We start from the raw sequence: 17182 nt of genomic DNA, 5'->3' as shown, positions 1-17182 counted from the left end.
GAAGTCACAGTGTGTGTGTGTGTGTGTGTGTGTGTGTGTGTGTATATACATATAGTTTTTTTTTTTTTTTTTTTTGAGACAAGAGTCTCGCTCTGTCACTCAGGCTGGAGTGCAGTGGCGCGATCTTGGCTCACTGCAACCTCTGCCTCCCGGGTTCAAGTGATTCTCCTGCCTCTGCCTCCCGAGTGGCTGGGATTACAGGCGCGTGCCACCACACCCAACTAATTTTTGTATTTTTAGTACAGATGGGGTTCATCATGTTGGCCAGGCTGATCTCGAACTCTTGACCTCAGGTGATCCACCCACCTCGGCCTCCTAAAGTGCTGGGATTATAGGCGTGAGCCACTGCACCCGACCTAATATATTGTGTATGACATATGTATCAGCCACATGTGATATATGCAGATTTTTCAGTAAAGTCCCATTAATCTTAGCATTAATTCACATGCCTACTTGTCAAGACGACATTTGTGCGAGAGGCATCTTCCATGGGCCGGGGACGCCGCACGCGAAACACAGAAGACAGAAGCCCTCCCATTCTCAGCCACCCTCAAGTCTGTCAATTACACTCTTAGGTTGCTCAAAACTATGGCTTCTCTCTTGCCTTCCTGAGGTTTACCACCAGGTCGAGTTGAAAAAGAGGATCAAAAGTGACAACCCAGTCACGGGCAGGTTTGATAGCACCCAGGTGAGCCCCGGTGTCACTCCTGTTGCCAACAGGGCACGTACTAAAATACAGCAGAAGAGAAGAGCCGTGTCAGACTCGTCAGTGGCCTGGAGAGTGCTTTCTCTCAAGTGTCTTCTAGTAGAAACCCACCTGCAAATTCTGGCAATTGGAAAAAGAGTTTCATTTGTCTTAGGGAAACAGCTTGCTCTCAAAGCACTGTGAGCTATACAGTCATGAATAAGGCAGAAAATCCAAGAAAAACTAGTTCCAAGCTATGCTTAAGCACATGAAATCTGGCCAGGCGTGGTGGCTCAACGCCTGTAATCCCAACACTTCGGGAGGCCAAGGCGGGCAGATCACTTGAGGTCAGGAGTTCAAGACCAGCCTGGCCAACATGGCGAAACCCCTTCTCTACTAAAACTACAAAAATTAGCTGGGTGTGGTGGTGCACGCCTGTAATCCCAGCTACTCAGGAGGCTGAGGCAGGAGAATTGCTTGAACCTGGGAGGCTTAGGTTACAGTGAGCCAAGATCACGCCGCTGCACTCCATCCTGGGCAACAGAGGGAAACTCCATCTCAAAACAAAACAAAACAGCAAACAAACATGCAATTTTACTCATGCTTAAAAAGGAAACAAGGCCAAGTGTGATGGCTCATGCCTATAATCCTAGCACTCTGAAAAGCTGAGGTGGGGGGATTGCTTGAAGCCAGAAGTTCAAGGCTGCAGTGATCTATAATCATACCACTGCACTCCAGCCTGGGCAACAGAGTGAGATTTTGTCTCTAAAAAACTAATAAAAATATAAATAAATAAAAGGATATTCCATCATACATTTTGTTTAGCCACTCATGTCAATGGACATTTGGGTTACCTCTTCCTTTTGGCTACTGTAGATAAAGGTGCTATGAACACTGATGTACAAGCGTCTGCTGGAGTCCCTGCTTTCAGTTCTTTGGGGCACATGCTGAGGAGGGGAACTGCTGGATCCTATTGTAATTCTGTGCTTAGTTTTTTAAGGAACCCTTATGATTTTTATTTTAATGATACCTAGCACAAACACTTGAAGCTTCAGAGAGCTGGTAGAATGATAAGAAAAGTATTTAATTCATTTTTGTTCTATGATGGCTCACTAGTGCTTCTATAAAGATGCTCCATTTTTCTGGGCAGTGAAACAATTTTCTGACCTGCTCAGTCATCTGCACTTCAGCCACTGGCGTCAAAGCAACACAATGCTGCTCCCCTGTGAAACTCCTGACAGCAGCTTGTGAGAGTGTCCCATCCCGGAAAGAGCCCCCTCTCTGCCCTGGAGGGCTCTCCAATCCCTCAGGACGCCCTTCTCACATCTCTTACCCCTGCAGGACTTCCTCCTGCCTGAAGTCTGCTCCTGTACACCAAGAACTACCTTCCTCAAACCATCCTTGCCCTCCTGGCTGCCATTCTCCAAGACCTGCTGTCTTCTGGACCCTCCACCCCTATGTGTTTTTTTTTTTTTTTTTTTCCAAACCTCTGGTGGCCTCTTCTGTTTCTTTTACTGGTTTTTATGCTGCCATGATCTACATTTATGGAAAGCAAGCTGCTTTCCATAAATAGTTGATAAAGGTATAGTCGAGAAGATTCTGCCCTCGGCTCTCTTTTCCTCTCAATGTTCTCTTCCTTGAAGATCTGATTCTTCTTGTGGATAACTTCCAAACCTACACCTTTCTGCCTCATTTCCTTCCCAAGCCTGGGACCCACATTTCCAACTGTCTGGAGCACTTTATCATGGGGCCTCAAAATTATCGTTCCCAAAGCAAGCTCATCTTCCCTTATTGTACTTGTATGCTTCTTTCTTCCTGGCTTGATTTCCCTCCCATTTTCATGACCATCCTCTGAGCTGACTGTGTTCAAAACTCTAGGTGGCCTCCCCTCTCCTTCCCCGCTGTCCCACAGAGCCCTGGCCGCCCAGTGATATCTCAACATTCAGTCAGTCTGGTCCTCCCGGCCAGTCTCCTGCATGCTTTCCACGTGACTCTGGCCAAAGTTTCTCCTAAAATGTGCAGCTGATCCTCCATGAAAACTGTGTGCACCCCATAGCCAATTCTGAGGGCCCCTTTGTACGACTGACTGTTTGCTGTCTTCCAGCTCCCAGCTGGCTCGTAAGTGGAGTTTTGTACCCTGCAGAATCTACCAAGGCACTCTGTAGCAAAGCAGGCCTTCCATCCATCTCGGGGAACCCAGCTGGTCACCTTGCACTCAGCCTCTGCCTGTCACCTCAGGGCTGGCATTTGGGAGTCCTGACTGCATGCCAAAGGTTGTTAAGTGGCTCTCTCTGAACTTATTTGAACAGCTGAGTAAACTGTTCTTGCCTTCACAAGGAAAAGAACTCCTGAAGTTATTAGAACTCACCAAACCAGTTTCTTTGTTTTTGAAGAAAGCAGGTAATGTGGCTTTGCCAGCAAGAAGCAGGCCTTGGGCGTCCTCCTTCTCAGATGTGTTTACTCAGGAGAAGGTGACATTTGGAAAGGGGCAGGTGTGTTTGCTGAACTGAGCTTCAGCCTAACAATTCCGGAAAACTTCCTGAGACTTTCTCTGCCCTGTAATTTCCCCACTGTTGATGGAAGTATATTGCAGTCTCATGCAGGACTGCGAAGGGAAAGTCACACTCACTAGATCACTTATGTACCAAATTCTGGGGAACTTTTGGTGCATATTACACTTTAGATCTCTTTCCATTAATGATAATCATTGAAAATATTATCATGGAATAAAATCTACACTTTAGTTAACATAACGTACCAACGTTGTTTTCTTAGTTTTGCCGACTCTCCTATGGTGACATAAGATGTTAATGGGAAGTGGATGGGTGCAGACCATATACAAACACTGCTGTCTTGGCAACTTTTCTCTGGGATTATTTCCAAATAATTATTTCCAGATAAAAAGTTTATTTTTAAAAAATGGTCAGCTTCCCCGCTTTCTCTGTGCAGTGCAGTATACTAAGTCCTTTCCAGACACTGTGCCATTTGCGTAACACCCTGCATGGGAGATGTCATCCACATTTCACCCAGAAGGAAATGTGGTTCAACAAGGCCCACACCTACAGCTGAACACACCCTCACAGCAGGGGTGTCACCTCAAATTCGGATCTTACCCATCCTCATCGACAGGAGCCAACCTGTGCTTCCTGTATCACGGCAATAGAGGAAAGGCGTGGGTACACATACATGCACTGAACACACACACGTGCAGTTTGTCATTCGGTAGCCAGGGTGAATCCTTTCTTAATAAACTTTCCTGTGACCCATTCTTCTCACTGAATAGATTCAGCCAGAGGATTGCCTGTTCTGCATAGGCAATGATGGCCCATGTGTGTCCTCAGGGACAGAATTGGCAGCGACGCTCCATGCCCACCCTGGATGTGACACCCACACCTGCGAGAGGACCCGGCCCTCTGTGCCCTATGTGCCTGCCTCCTCCTTTGAGAGTACAAGTCCCCCATGGACAAAGCCTGCCACTCACACACTCACCTACTCATTCATTCATTCATATATTCCTTCATGCACTGCTTGTACACTAAAGAAGCAAGAGTTATAACCAGTCTATGACATGCAAACCAAGGAATCATAGACTGTAAGGACTGTCAGAGGCACTGCAGGGTTGGTTGTTGCAGAAGAGGTATTCATCATGATCACCCCAAGAAGTACTTAAAAAACAGATTCCTAAGTCTCACTCCTAAAGTTCCGATTCAAGAGCGTTGGATAGGGCCTGGCAATCTGCATTTTTCAAAGCCCCCTCTAGTTCCCAAGCCTAGTGACTCTGAGGCACCACCAGCTTTGGGGTTTTGCTCCACAATAAATCCTGTCTGGACATGGCCAGTCAGTCTCTGCTGGAGCACCCCAGAGGTGAAGGAGCTCCTGACCTCAGAAGGCAGACTCTTACTGCCACGCTGCTCTTAGGCTTCGGAAATCTTTTTCTGCGTTCAGACGTTGTGCTTCTTGGGAAATTCACTCCATTGTTTCAATTTTGTCCTCTGATTCCACTCAGAAGATGCGTATGCCCTTTTCCACAGGACCAGACTGCAGGTACCTGATAGGAGCCATCATGCTTTCGAAAGTCTCTTCTCGTCCAGTCACTCTGTTGTAATGGAACGCATTCTCATCCCATTCACACCTGAAAGTCGACTGTGGTGTAGTGTTCTGCGAGAGTGCCGAACCTTGAATTTTGAAGGAGCCACCCTTTTCCAGGTTCTGGGCTCTTTTTAATGAGGCATTTTAGGGCAAATGTTCTTGACCTTGGCTACACTTTGGAATCACCTGGGAAGTTTAGAAACTACCAATGCATTGGTTCTACCCTTCAGAGACTCTGATATAACAGGGCTGGGTTGTATCAGGCTGCTCAAGGTGACTTCAACGAGGAGCCAATGTTGAGAGGTGCAGATCTAGAGAGACACTGCTTTCTCTCTGTGTTGGTCTATGGCTCATACTAAACTCATTCACACTCAGCCTTTTTCCCTTGGAACTCCTGCCACACCAGGTCCTCCTCATCATGTTCTTGAGTAATTGATTAGCTGAACTTCACTGCAGCCCTTTCCAATGATCCCTGACCAGTGTTGTGTATTTGAGTTTGGGTCTATTGTTGAAAGGCTGCAACAACCAGTGCAGGTCCCACTGATGGAGCTGCTTGTTGACTATCTGCTTTCTCTCTAGCTTTGAGAACTTTACATGCTTCTGGTGTCTTTCTGTAAAACATGGGTTAAATTATGGATCTTAGAAAGATACTTTACTGAAAACCCTCTGGGAATCAAATTATATCAACTGCTTTTTAAGCAACTCAATACTCTTTCACAGATAAGGTAACGACTCATGGTCATGGAAGATCCATGCATGCATACGGCATTTATTCTGAAAATGAGTCGTATTAGACAGCTCTCTGCATTTCTCTCTGGTGGCATCCTCCAATGGGGAAGCCAGCTGAAGCCGCCATGATGGGCTTTTAGGGTACTGCAAACTGATGACATTTCCTATGTGTGGCCTCTCCAACCTTATTAAATCAACTGCCACATGCACTGAGACTGCTAGAGTGACGTCAGCTCAAGAGGCCGTGAGCCTCCAGGAAGATGTGCCTAAGACAGTATTAACACATGTCTCGCTGGCCAGAGAACAAACTGCCAAATGGGTTCTCCAGAGTTGTAAGGTCTTTGACCCCATTATGACAGCATCATTCAACTTTGTATGAATGATGAGACACGAGGCAGGACACACGTGAAAGGTTCTAGGACAAGCTTGGGAAGGTAAAGTTACATTTGCTAGAATTTTTATTTTTATTTTAGAGACAGGGTCTTGCTCTGTCACCCAAGCTGGAGTGCAGTGGTGCAGTCATAGCTCACTGCAGCCTTGAACTTCTGGGCTGAAGTGATTCTCCTGCCTCAGCCTCTCCAGTAGCTGGGACCACAGGTTTGCATCACTACGCCTGGTTAATTAAGTATCTTTTTGTTGAGACAGGGTCTTGCTATGTTGCCCAGGCTGCTCTCGAACTCCTGGCCTCAAGTGATCCTCCTGCCTCGGCCTCCCAAAGCCCTGGGATTTACAGGCATGAGCCACTGTGCCCGGCCAAATTTTTATTTTTAATTTTGAAAAGTGACATTTCTCTTATATTCATAATACCAAGACTCTAGATAACGTGGCATTTTCAATTTTTCCCATTTCCAGCAAGGCTGACCTTGTAACTATTATTTCTCCATTTCTGGCTATGCTCTCCCCACTGGGGCCTCTCAGTAACACCTGCCACCTCCTTCTCTCAAGGGAAGGAGAATTGCACTGAACTATCCTCCAGGTATAAAAAATGTACAAAGCCGGACATCACTTAGGGGGATCAGAGAGCTCCCGCTGCCCCAGCACATTGGCTTCATGACACAGAAAGCAGCTCTGCTTAGCTATTCAACTGACACTTGAATGCCGCAGTCTGGGATCACCCGAGGCAGGACAACCTCACATAGCGCTCCTTCAGGCCCTATGGTCACGGAGGGCCCCTGAGGCCACTCCAAACCAAATCTCACTGGTAGTGAGGATACAGCCCATAATGGGTTCTATTTCTGCCAAAAACCTTTTGCTATTTTCTCCTGGCATTTTTCAAATGCATGTTTAGTAGACAATCAACTCCCCATGTGTCTCTCTCCATATAATTGTCTTTTAAAAACTGCCATAGGAATTGTCTACAAAACCGTCTATTTTAGGTAAAAGTGCAGCAGATTCTGCATGTGACAATCCACAAAGCTTTTCCTGTTTTTTGTACCTCCCTCTTCTCTCACATTAATGTTTCATCTGGTATTTAATGGACAGGCTTAAGATTATTTTTAACCAATCTGCTATTGATGGACACTTAGGTCATTTCTATTATTTTAATTATTCATTGGATGTCTCTGTTCAAATGGCATTTCATGTATTAAAACAGATCCTTCTAGTTCAAGGTAAGGTAAAAGTGTGTGTGTGCGCGCATGCACATGCTACATAGATCCGTTTTTCAAAGCATGTTTTAGACACTGGAGTAGAATACGGAAAACTGCACAAGGCATATATGTACTTCATAAATGACTTAAAGCAAGCACCAGTAAAATATTACCAGCACCCCTCAAAGCCTTCCTAAGCCCCTACTCTTTATAAACCCTATTTCCCCTCCAGAAGTAACTACTGTCTTTATTTTGTGATAATCATATAATCATTGTAAGAGAGGTAAAAAATCCATCTTGAAGAACTGCAAACCAAAGGAAAGAAACTGTAAGCGAGATCTAAGTGCATGTTGGATTTCACTGAAAATCATTTGAAGGCTGGTTTGTTTTAAGCCAGTTTCCTGCCTTTCATCTTTGTTCCTGCCTGCTGCTTACCAGGGACAACAACATAAAAATAACACGAGAAAGAGGGAGGGAGAAATGTAACTGGGAAGTAGAAATGTACTCACCACAGGGCAAGTCGTTGCTCAACTTCCTTGAGAAAATTGGTATGAAATTTGTGCAAAGGTTCAAAATTCGGGAATATGAGACTTTTCAGCGTTTCTGGCATGGCGTCCTCCTTGCTCACCGTGCTCTGAAACCACTGGAAATAAGAAGACGATGCACTTACAGGTGGAAAGATCAATGGCGAGTGTCTGCAGTTCTCCAGAAGTCACATGCAGCCATACGCACTGGGAGGAGCCACGGCTTCCTGCAAGGTTCTTGGCATTTCAGGGACACGGGGCTGCCCAGGCCTTACTGCTTCCCCTTTCTTTCCTTAGATGGGGTAAGAAGCAACCATCTGGATATTACTGCTCTCTGAAGTGTGCTACCCATCGACTGTTTAAGCCAGGAGAAATCTCTTAAACGGGGAACTACTCGAATCAAAACCTCCATTCTGGCCAATTTACTGGATAACCACTAATTTACGGCCACTGAGTATTCTGTGCTTCATTCCTTTAAGAACTTCCATCTCTGTTCCTTTGTGAAAACACTGGGCATGAAGGTGGCCAAACTTGGGAACGAAGCCACGGCCTTCACACCAAGTCGCTGCTGTGGCTGAGGTGAGCTGGGTGCACGATGCTTAGTAAGTACCTGTCCAGGGCCTAACACAGTCCACAGCCCAGAGGAACAGAAATTCACAGACCCCAATTTCCCTCCCAACTGGCTAATGCTTTCCCGGAATCCAGGGGTCAGGAAGACATCTGCAGCGCCCTGAGTTTGTTTTCGAGACTGAGCAGGACGGATTGAAATAATAAAAGGGAGTCTTCTGGTAGAATTTGCTGACAAGGCCCAATTTATTATCAAAGATAAAATGAATCTCCTGTTCACCTCCAAGGTCTCCCGTGAGCAAAACTCAGCAGTTATACTTGGCAATGGGCAAAACACGAAATGTTCTGGGCTGGTGCACACAGACAGTAAAACGTTTAATTTTCATTTTCTCTACCTCAGAACTTCCTTCTTTTGCACTTGAAAATCATCATTATGAAAAACGAGCATATATTCCCAATTAAATATACTATTAGCATTTAATTTCTATACCCTAGGACCACAACCCTTTCAACTGAAGTCAGGGAATCCAACATTTCATTAGCTCCAGCCTCCCCTGTAGAGCTGAGTATTAACTGAGATAAATCACGTAACTGAATGTTTTTGGGGAAATACCGCACATACCGAAGTGATAACTTCGAGATCCTTCAGATACGTTCGCTCGGTGGTAGACACTTCCTTAGCTATGAAGTATGCTTTATCAGTTGGGAATCTCTGCAAAACCCAGCCAAAGAAACAAGGCACAACAATCATTTTTGAGTATACGTCTTGGAGAATATGAATAGTCACTCATTTTAGAGAGTCCATTCCTCTTGGAGAATATGTTATGTTAGGGAGTTATGGGGGGGGTCTTTCCCCCCCCAAAATTAATATCCACTATTAAGGTGAATATCCTCACTGTAAACCCTAAGTTGGGGGGGTGGGGGGGGTGGGGGAGGTGGCTTCGTTTTGTGTGTGAATAACCTCATTCTAAATTTCATTAGGGGGGGGGGTGTTTTTTGGTGTGTTTGTGTGGTGGGGGGGGGCGAACGGTGTGGTTGTAGAGATAAATGTTTTAACAGTCGGGAGAATATCCTCATTAAGGTGTAACCCTGAATGTGTGGAATATCTGGGGTATGAAGGAGGTGGGGTGAGATATTCCTATTAATACCCACAATTGCAGAAGGGGGGGGGGGAGAATATCCTCAGGTTGGGGGGAATAGGACAGCGACATTTAATGACCGAAGTGGAGATACACATGTGGCTTTAGCAGAGTGTGGGTGGTGTTTTTTTTTTTGATGTTTGTGGGTGGGATGCCATCAGGTCGGCTTTCGGTGAGATAGGACTATCATCTCATTAACTTTAGCTTGTCCATGGTGATAATATTACTAACTTGGGATCTTTTGTTAGCTGGCATCAATGAGAAATAAAATTCTTAGTTATTCTCCTTTTTGTGCTAGGAGAATAAATAAGAATGTATTCTCCTTTTCGTGTTAAGAAAATAAATAAGAATTACTCTTCTTTTCATGTGAGGAGGAGCTAGGCTAAGATAATGGATTTCCATGATGAGAATATAGTCTAGGAAGGTTTCCTTCCCGGTAAAAATTACCATCAGCAAAAGGACCAAATTAGGCAAAGGAAATACATAAAAAAGGAACTGTCTTGTCCTATGTCCGCTGGCGGAGTTGGTGTTCATGACATGGAAGTTACATTGTGGGAACACATGGTAGCTGGGTCTAAAGGGACAGAGGTGAGATCAGCTGGTGGCATCATCGGCCTCAACTCCCTTGGCGGCTGTCAGTCAGGTGGGCAGCCAGCCCCACCGTGGAGCAGGCCAGCCATCCAGCCTTGCTTTCTCTTTAAACAGTAAGTGCAAGGAGGTCGCCTGTTGTCCACCATTTTGCCGTCTTCTCATAGGAGTCCACCTGACTCCACTGCTGGGTGTACACACAACAGACTTCAAAGCAGAGACTCAAACAAATACCTGGACACTCATGTTCACAGCAGCCAAAAGGTGGGAACCGCATGACTGTCCATTAACAGAGGAATGGATAACAAAGTGTGGTTTATACACACAGCGGGACATCACTCAGCCGTCAAATGCCAGGCAGTTCTGACCCGTGCTACATACGGATGAGCCATGAAGACAGAATGCTAAGTGAAATAAGCCAGTCACAAAATGGCAAATACCAGATGATTCTGCTTATATGAGGTGCCTAGAGTAGGCAAATTCATAGAGACAGAAAGTAGAATGGGGGTGCCAGGGGCTGGCAGGAGGGGTAAGGAGGAGTTAGTGACGGATGGATGTAGTTTCTGTTTGGGAAAATAAGTTCTGGAGATGGATGGTAGGGACAGTGGCACGACAACATGAATGTACTTAATGCCACCAAACTGTACAACTGAAAATGGCTCACATGGTGCCTTTGCTCTTATGTATATTTTCCAATTTTTAAAATTCATACACACACACACACGTACACACACAGTCACACACGTGCGTGAGCCCTCGGCCCCGTACCTTCCTGCGGCCCTCATCCTCATCGTCCGTCCTGGGGCAGGCCTGGTCATTCAGCAGTGGGCTGATCAAGGGAGAGGTCTGCTTGGTGTCCGGGCTCAGGTTGGGAGACAAGGTCACGTGGGCAGGGGCCACTCCCCCCTGCGAGTTCACAGACAGCTCGGAAAGGTGAGGGCTGCCAGTCAGGGAGCCTGTTTGGGGATGAGAAGTTTTAAAGAAAAAAAAAAAAAAGGTAATTTTTTCTGGGACCTGATTTCTATTCACTACTTTTACCTTTTTCAAATTGTAAGAACTTTGACTACCCCCCATGGCAAACCTAAAGCGATTCTTTATTTTCTAGTTTTTTTCCTAAGTCAAAGCTGCCTTAATAAAGATAGCATGAGTAATTCAATGGAGCCTCCGTTATGTAATTAATTGTAACATAGAGAACTCTGCTTAGATAGCAATTAAAATAGCTGAAAAGCATAGTGTATCCCAAAATAGGAATTTCATCTCCCAACTACTGCTTATTTCTAAGAATTACTCAAGAAAGACACAGTGTCTATGTCACAATGAGACATGGGGAAATGATTAGAAAATAGAACTATACTAATAGGCATCTAAGCAACTGGTGTACTTAGGACACACTACGTCCCGTAACAATGGGTCGCAGCTAACAGAAAGGTCGAGCAACTAACTCCCCATTCTACAAAGAACAGAAGCAAGCTTGTTATACCTGGTGATGTCATTCCATGTCTCTCACTGTTTGGGACAGAAACACTAGCATCACATTACAGGCATATGTGATCACTTCAACACGCAAAACCAGACATCATTATATTATCACCATTTCCCTTTATGAGACAAGAGTGACAGGGCACCATGAGTCCTGGATAAAGGATATCATAGTAAGAAAGACGAAAATGTGGCTGGGCGCGGTGGCTCACGCCTGCAATCCCAGCACTTTGGGAGGCCGAGGCAGGCGGATTGCCTGAGGTCAGGAGTTTGAGACCAGTCTGGCCAACATGGTGAAACCCCGTCTCTACCAAAAATACAAAAAAATTAGCTGGGCGTGGTGGCATGCGCCTGTAATCCCAGCTTCTTGGGAGGCTGAGGCAGGGGAATTGCTTGAACCAGGGAGATGAAGGTTGCGGTGAGCTGAGACCGTGCCACTGCACTCCAACCTGGGTGACAAAGTGAGACTCTTCTCAAAAAAAAAAAAAAAAAAAGGATATATCACCCGCTGTGAGTCAGCCAAAGGAGATGATATGTACAGGACACTCTTTGCCAATATACTTTTGCAAATATCTGTATCTCAACCCACTGAAACTACATGGGATGTTTCAGAATATACTCCTAACCTAAGTGTTTTTGCCTAGCACTTACATTTATACTAATAAAGCAGATTTGCTAGAGATAATATGAGGTAAGCGAAGTTAAAGTAACCTGTAGTCTTGTCTATCACCATGATAAGGAAAGACAAAGTCAGAACTTTCTCAATTTCTCAGTCTACAGTTTCAGGCTCGCTGCTACTTGGTACGCTAAAGATCTCTCAGGGAAAAGGGGGAGGGCAGTTTTCTGGGAGCACCCCCATTTTCCTGTCATCTGTTCTCACCCTCTGGAGTCATGCATGTGCATTTTGGAATGACAAGATACAACAGCCTACCTAGAATGGAGCTGATGAAGTACGGGCGGTGAATCTGATCCCAGTATAAACCAACCCTGGAGAAACCACCACCAGCCCCCACCCTTGGTGCCAGGTTGAGCAGTCGGTGGCACCACCAACACAGTGGAGGGAGAGCCACTGTACCTGGAGAATGACAGAAGGCAGATGTCCTGCCCAGGGACTACTGGTTAGTGCAATGATCCTTGGATAACAAGGTTAGCAAATGTGAGGAAAAGGCAGATTCAGTAAGCTCGCATTTTTAAATCCCTCTGCTTTTAAATCCTGTTTTTAATACACCTCACTAAAATGAAGCCTTGTGTTAGACAAAGACCCCATCACCCAAAACACCACCACACCCAGAAGACCCCGGAGAAAAAGGCCAGAAATCGCTTCACAAATGTCAATTTTATTGACACTAGTGCACAACTAAGTACAATAATTGCAAAGGAAGTGGAACTTGTCAAACAGAAAAGGTGACAATGAGTTAGAACTGCAGTTATTTCAAGGTACTACACTATTCTTAAAAAAAAAACACAAAAGGAAAAATGTTATCACTACAAATAGGAAATAGAAAAGAGAAATTCTGGCAGTCTGTCTAGAGGTTAAAACATTTCATGCATTTGTGAGTTGCTGTTGGAGAGTTGTTTTTTGTTTGTTCACCATCATCTGGCAACATTCGGGGCTTACCTTCAGCTCTCGCACTGTGCGTGAGATCGGGTGAGGCAGTTATAAGTGAGAGCATGCTGGACCTTGACTTTGCAGTGACGTGGAACAGAAAAAGCATTCGCCTCATCATTGAAAGAGTTGGAGCCGAGAATGAAAGGTAGTTAGAAGGCTAGTGGGAAGTGGAGCAGAGGCAAGGAAATAGCGAGTAGCAGGCCCTAGACAGCATTCGGCAACAGACAGGAAATGAACTGCCACTTGGGGCAAGGGAGAAGTAGGGTGTGCACACTCCGATCCAGCCACCTCCACTCTCAGAGGCCAACAGCGAGCCCCTGTGCTGCACTGCACCTGGGAACACTTATATTTAGGGGACAGAGCAGTTGGAAGAAATGAGGTAACAGACTATGGTTCCAGGAGAGAGCCTGCCCTGCCAAGAAGGTGTGCCACAGTTCAGTCAGCTGGATTTGGAAGACTCCTCGCTGTGCTCGAGGAGACAGGATTCAGAAAACAGAGGGCTGAGTGGGAGCTTCAGGGTCACCTGTGTACCTAAAGTAGGGAACAGCTCAGGATCAGCCCACAGGCTGCTGGCGGAAGGCTTGCTGCATTTCACTCATGTAGCCTAAAGATGTCAGTAACAACTACTCAATATGTGCGCCCTGCAGACTTGGAATGACAAAATTAGGGTGATCAGTTGGCCTTTTCCTAAGACACTACTCCAGCTTTGCTTATAGGGCCTAAGAAAGAAAGGACGATGGGTGTGTTTAAACAGCAAGACCAATAAGCCAATAAATATCAAGCAGTCTGGTCTAGAAATCTATCAGCATTTTAAGGAAGGGAAAGGCCTGAAACTCTACAGTTCAGTTTTGCTAATTTGAGCTGCATCTGTGGAGAAGAGGCCCCTTCTCTCCTTGTAAGATAAATAATCCGAGGCTTTGAAAATGTATAGGTGACATGGTCCAAACAAAATATGTAACTCATTTACCTTTCAGCAATTAATGAAATATGCTGACAAGGGGGCAATTAGTAGAATTTGGCAGCTTGATAAGTAATTAAAATTCTCTTTTGACTTTGAGCCAGGGTGTGTGACAACAGTCTGTACAAACTGGTGTCCACACCAGCAGGTGTGAAGAGCTGTGTCTATAAAAAGCTAATGTCCAACGTCGCAGTTATTAGAACTACGTGGAATCAATTTTCACTGAAGTAGTCCATTTTACAAAAAAGCTAACAAACATGGTTCTGTTGTTAGGTAAAATGAGCCCAGTTGGATTTATATGGCATTATAAAGCTTGTTCACATCTTGCAGTGTGTCGCCCGCTTTGAAGGCACAGCCCCAGGCAGCGGGGAGAGGAAACTGTGACTGACACTCATTGCTACTCCATGAAATTATCAATGCCTTTGGTATTTCCAGCACTTCTCCCTTTATGAAAAATTAATGCAAAGTAATTTCTTTCATTAGGGAGCTCGAGGTAAATAATTTGGGGGGACCCTAAGAGGAAGCACCTGCTATTAAGGCAATAGGTGGAAAGAAGTTCAAAGAGATTAGAAAAAAGATCAGTCACACGCTGAAAGTCTGGAGGCTTCTGGTGTTTTCAAAATTATTTTTCCTATTTCCTGAAATTGTCTTGCAACTTCTTAGGCATTCAGTTAGATGTCAGGTTAGTAGCTCTCAAATCCTTCACCTCTTCCCTGTGATTTCATGACCCCTCCCGCCCCCCGCCATTCATCTAGAAGAGGTTTGAGTTTTTGCTGCCCCCTTGGACTGAAAATGCCTCCAGTCATACAGCTCTCAAGGGAGGCATTTCTAGTAATTGCTTTATAGAATCCTTTTAAGCATACACATTCTCATGGCACAAACAATTATGGAACTTCAAATTAGCACTGCTGTATTTATGGATTTCAATTTATCACTCAGCCCAGAAACTGCCTGTGCTGCTCTATCTTTGTAATTTAAAACACGCTCATCATTCTTCCCTCTTGGCTGGTCTGGGGAAGCTGGGTCTGCAGCGTCTTGATCAGCTCTTCCGCAGAGCTGCTGAAAGGCAGTGGGAGGAGACTTGACCATCAATGAGCCAAAGCCAGGCCTTTCTTCCCGCTTTGGGATCGGGTACAAGCTGCCTGTTAACCATGTACCCATATTCTGTTAACCATGTACCCATATTCAGGGCTTCAACACAAACTCACACAATTCTGGGAAAAGAAAAACACTTCTAATCTATTTTTCAAGTAATAAAAATGGCATTTCTAGTTCTTAACTGTACCTGTCCTGTTTTTTAAATTGGTCTCCAGTTTTTAACTACATAGGTATTATTTTTTCCTATAAAGGGGGAAACTAGAAAAACTGATAATTAAAAAAATAGTAATCCAAGATATGTTTATTAAATAGCTAATATTTGACAGTGAGAATACTGACTGAAATGAGAATACTGATTGCTTTCTCAACTTCTCTTTTCCAAAATTTTAAAGTGCAATTATAAAAAAGTTGATATGTTTTTTCTTCAATAGTCCCCCAAATAAAATTATTAATTTTGAAATCTTCTGGGTGCCACTTATCTACCATAATTTGTCTTCTTTTATTCTGTTCTAAAATATAGGAGATTTTATCTCTATGTGCCCAGCATATGCTCAAAAGGCCCAAGTAGGAAATATATTACAGATGGAAGTTTTCATCTATTTTTTTTTTTTTGAAAGGCTCTATTTAAATCCATATGCTCTCTCTAAGAGGATACAATGAAGCCTCTCTAGAGATTATCCCATTTGAAAGCCAGTTATCAAAAAAAGGGCAGTATTATGCTGAATAATAGGTAGCTTCCTGAATAGGCAGGACTCACTAGAGTCCGATATCTAGGTTGGGGCCCTGCTCAGTGGAATACACAAAGCTGGCGGTATTTTATAGAAGTTACAAAGTTCCACAAGAAAAACCAGGTTATAGGATTACCCATGTTAGCAGTGTGGTCCTCTTCTTGATACCTGAGGTTGCTGAGGGTAATATATGTGTGCTTCTTACACCCAGCTCCTTTAAGAAAAGTTTCACAAGCAGCTAAGCATCAGCTTCACAGTTCATCATCAAGCAATTCAGAAAAGCAGTAGCAATGCAACTTCCAGAAAAAGAATTGAAATGCACTAATGGAAAAGACACAGGAGAATGCTGCTTTGTTTGAACACGGAGGTGGCCGTGGTGGTGATGGTGGTGGTAGTGGTAGTGGTAGTGGTGGTGGTGGTGGTGGAAGTGGTGGTAGTGATAGTGGTAGTGGTGGTGGTGGAAGTGGTGGTAGTGGTAGTGGTGGTGGTGGTGGTGGTGGAGGAGGAGGAGGCAGTGTTTGGGTTGGGAACATGGTGCTTCGTACCAATGAAAAATACCATCTTGTACTCAGGACAAAGCTTCAGCCATCAGTGGCAAAGAACAGTTACAATGGACAGTTTTTACAGCATGACACCTGTTAGGACAAGTAAAAGCCCCTTCAGTTTAGATCAACAAGAGATATTAATACCGTGCATACACTGTGACATGAACTTGGCCTTCCATGCTCAAAGAACCACCAAGCTCATTGTTACTGGAGAAGCCAGCATTCTTCCCAGTGGTATGAGTCCATGCTTTATTGACATACTGCATTCTTCTGCCATGGAGAGAAGATGAAACCAGACAGCATCTGTGAGAACCTACATGTTGGGTGCCCATCAAAATGAAAAACAGCTCATCGGCCATCAGAAGTCAACCGGGACCAAGTCAGGTAAGGCCTTCTCTACATTCCCACCTACTTCCCCACCCAGCAACACACACACATATCTCCATATCTATAAGCTCAATTATCTTATAGATATGACATAGGTAAAGGTTTCTATCCCCATTTAAATAGATGTTTCCATTCAAAACATAAAGGCAAATCCATGGGTCGGCTGTGTAGGCTCTCCATGCAAGCTACAGTCACAGATGCGCTCTGTTTCAGTGAGACCTCTCCTCTAGCTACAGTGATCCTGCTCACCCCCAAGGGCCCCCCTTCTCCGATGCACTGCCCAGAGTACAAAGTGCAGGCCTTGTCAGAAGAGCAAAGTTCACCTCCTCTTTTCCCACTTTAGTGAAATCTGGCACCACCCAGGACGATGACTTAGGATATGCTTTCACATGAAAGCTTGCAGTCTGGGGAATAGGATCACTGTGTTCTAGAGGAAAGAGGTATTCCAAGTACAAATTGGTATTCAGC

The 17182-nt window shown here is 44.7% G+C and overlaps 1 protein-coding gene across 2 annotated transcripts in view; it reads right to left on the bottom strand.

Annotated features, from left to right (window-relative positions):
• Positions 1–17182, bottom strand: part of FARP1 (FERM, ARH/RhoGEF and pleckstrin domain protein 1) — a 461133-nt gene that overhangs the window by 30402 nt on the left and 413549 nt on the right. For both annotated transcript variants that reach the window (XM_050765964.1, XM_050765965.1), the window contains 3 exons: positions 10679–10866; positions 8806–8895; positions 7602–7735 (listed from right to left, as the gene is read on the bottom strand). In XM_050765964.1, the coding sequence (XP_050621921.1) occupies positions 7602–7735; positions 8806–8895; positions 10679–10866 (412 nt within the window). The remainder of the gene's footprint in view (positions 1–7601; positions 7736–8805; positions 8896–10678; positions 10867–17182) is intronic.

The sequence above is a fragment of the Macaca thibetana genome, chromosome 17 (assembly GCF_024542745.1).
Source record: "Macaca thibetana thibetana isolate TM-01 chromosome 17, ASM2454274v1, whole genome shotgun sequence".
Taxonomy (NCBI): Eukaryota; Metazoa; Chordata; class Mammalia; order Primates; family Cercopithecidae; genus Macaca; species Macaca thibetana.
This window is presented reverse-complemented; position numbering and strand designations above follow the sequence as displayed.